Source organism: Colobus angolensis, unplaced genomic scaffold (genome assembly GCF_000951035.1).
Source record: "Colobus angolensis palliatus isolate OR3802 unplaced genomic scaffold, Cang.pa_1.0 Scaffold96, whole genome shotgun sequence".
In the NCBI taxonomy this organism is placed as follows: domain Eukaryota; kingdom Metazoa; phylum Chordata; class Mammalia; order Primates; family Cercopithecidae; genus Colobus; species Colobus angolensis.
The window spans coordinates 2,755,579-2,757,836 of NW_012123598.1; the positions used below are offsets into that span (position 1 = coordinate 2,755,579).

Here is a 2,258-nt window from a genome sequence, read left to right on the forward strand (position 1 = left end):
AAAAAAAAAAAGAAAAGAAAAGAAAAGAAAGAAAAACAGTCTGGTAGTTTTTCAAAAAGTAAAAAGTAAAACACAGAGTTACTATATGACCCAGTGATTCCACCACCCCTGGGTGTGTGCCCAAGAGAACAGAAAACTTATGATCACACAAAAACTTGTACGTGATGTTCACAGCGGCAATATTCATAATAGCAAAACGTGGGAAAAAACCCCAGTGCCCATCAACTGATGAACGGAGCTGCTTCTTACTAAGCCGGCGATGGAAGATAAGTCTAACACCTTTCAAATTTGTCTGTATTCAGCGTCTGTGCTGTGTGTGTCAGAGAAAGGGGTTCCAGGGAGCCTAGACATCTCAGAAGAGGAATGGAGGTATCTAGAGGATATAGGGAACCACGGGGAAGACCTCACATTGTCTTGCTTTCTTATAATTCTTAGAATTCTCAGAAGCCACCACTGAACTGACCGTCTCATTCACAAACAAAGTCTTCACAACTGGTGAGTAACCAGGCATTTCATGCTCAGCAGAAAGGAGTGTGAGGATGGAGCTCTCTCTTCCATTATCTAAGCCTATAGGCTTTTAATTGCTTCATGGAACTGTCTGTCTCTTCCCAAGAAAGTCCTTGGTGTGAGGACAGAGCATGGGCGCAGAGGGGAGCTCTGGGGTTCAGGAGGAGGAGCATTTTGGGTAATGGGGCCATTTCAAAGATGGCGGGGTCAAGGCTGTGGCGGGAACATGGCCAGCTATCCCTATGCACTGCTCCCAGGATGAAGTCCTAGGCCTTTGGACTTGGCTGTGATCCGAGTATTTAATCTTGTTCCCCACCGTGTCCAGGTAGAGCCTGTGCTCGGACGCACAGATTGGAGGCGCCTGGACCTAGTACATCTTCTAACCTCTCCAGGCCTCTGCAGATACGCTTTCCTCAGTCTCCTTCCCTTGCCTTTCCTGGAAAATCTCCATTTCCTTCCCGACTAAACACCTTCACAGATTCCTGATAATAGGGTAGGTATCTCCATTGGGCCCATGGGACTCTTGCTTTCATGAGGCACCTGATCCCAGAGAGTTCTATTTTTATTTTTTATTTTTATTTTTTTGAGGTAGAGTCTTACTCTGTCACCCAGGCTGTAGTGCGGTGGCGAGATCTTGGCTCACTGTAACCTCTGCTGCCCGGGTTCAAGCGACTCTCCTGCCTCAGACTCCAAGAAGCTGAGATTACAGGTGTGTGCCACCATGCCTGGCTAATTTTTGTATTTTTAGTAGAGACGGGGTTTTAGCATCTTGGCCAGGCTGGTCTTGAACTCCTGACCTTGGGATCCACCCATCTCAGCCTCCCAAAGTGCTGGGATTACAGGCATGAGCCACTGCGCCCGGCATATCCCAGAGATTTCTAACCCTGCGATGGGGTCCTTCCCTATCTTCAGTTCAGAACCTCCCAGTCACCCTCAGGATGCAGTTCCAATTCCTCAGCTTGCTATTCCATGAGCTTAGATTTCCAGCCACTGTTGATCCCTCCCATCTTGCCTGCATACCTTCCATTCATTCCCACGCTGTTCTCAGCCCCACAAAATCACTTGAATCTCTTCTAGAGGCTTCCTAACCTCTCCTGACTCTGCATCCAATCTACTTGCTCTGCCTTTTCTTCCATTTCCCCATGGCGTCAATTCCTCACGAAAGCCTTGCCCGTCCAGGCTGGATTGGTGGCTTCCTCTGCTCTCGCTCAGTGCCTTGTGGGCTGTCTATTACAGCAATTTTCACAGTATATTAAAATTATCGCTTTGCTGTCATCCCCGCACGTTGGGAGGCCAAGGCAGGTGGATCACCTGAGGTCAGACCAGTCTGGCCAACGTGGTGAAACCCTGTCTCTACTGAAAATACAAAAATTAGCCGGGTGTGGTGGTGGGCATCTGTAATTCCAGCTACTTACAAGGCTGAGGCAGGAGAATCGCTTGAACCCAGGAGTTGGAGGTTGCAGTGAGCTGAGATCACTTCAGCCTGGACAACAGAGTGAGACTCCATACTAAAAAAAAAAAAAAACGCTTTACTTCTCTGTCTCCTCCAACGGTCTGGGAACTGCAGATAGACAATGTCTTATGTTCTTGTTGTTGTTGTTAAAAGTTTTGAGACGGAGTCTGACTCTGCTCACTCTGTGATCTGTGACTTCGGCTCACTCTGCGATCTTGGCTCACTGCAACCTCCGACTCCTGAGTAGCTGGGACTACAGGCGTGCGCCACCATGCCCAGCTAATTTTCGCATTTTTAG

The 2,258-nt window shown here is 48.1% G+C and overlaps 1 protein-coding gene across 2 annotated transcripts in view; it reads left to right on the top strand.

Annotated features, from left to right (window-relative positions):
• GP6 (glycoprotein VI (platelet)) overlaps nucleotides 1-2,258 on the top strand; it is a 20,716-nt gene that overhangs the window by 15,047 nt on the left and 3,411 nt on the right. For both annotated transcript variants that reach the window (XM_011932488.1, XM_011932487.1), the window contains one exon: nucleotides 436-495. In XM_011932488.1, the coding sequence (XP_011787878.1) occupies nucleotides 436-495 (60 nt within the window). The remainder of the gene's footprint in view (nucleotides 1-435; nucleotides 496-2,258) is intronic.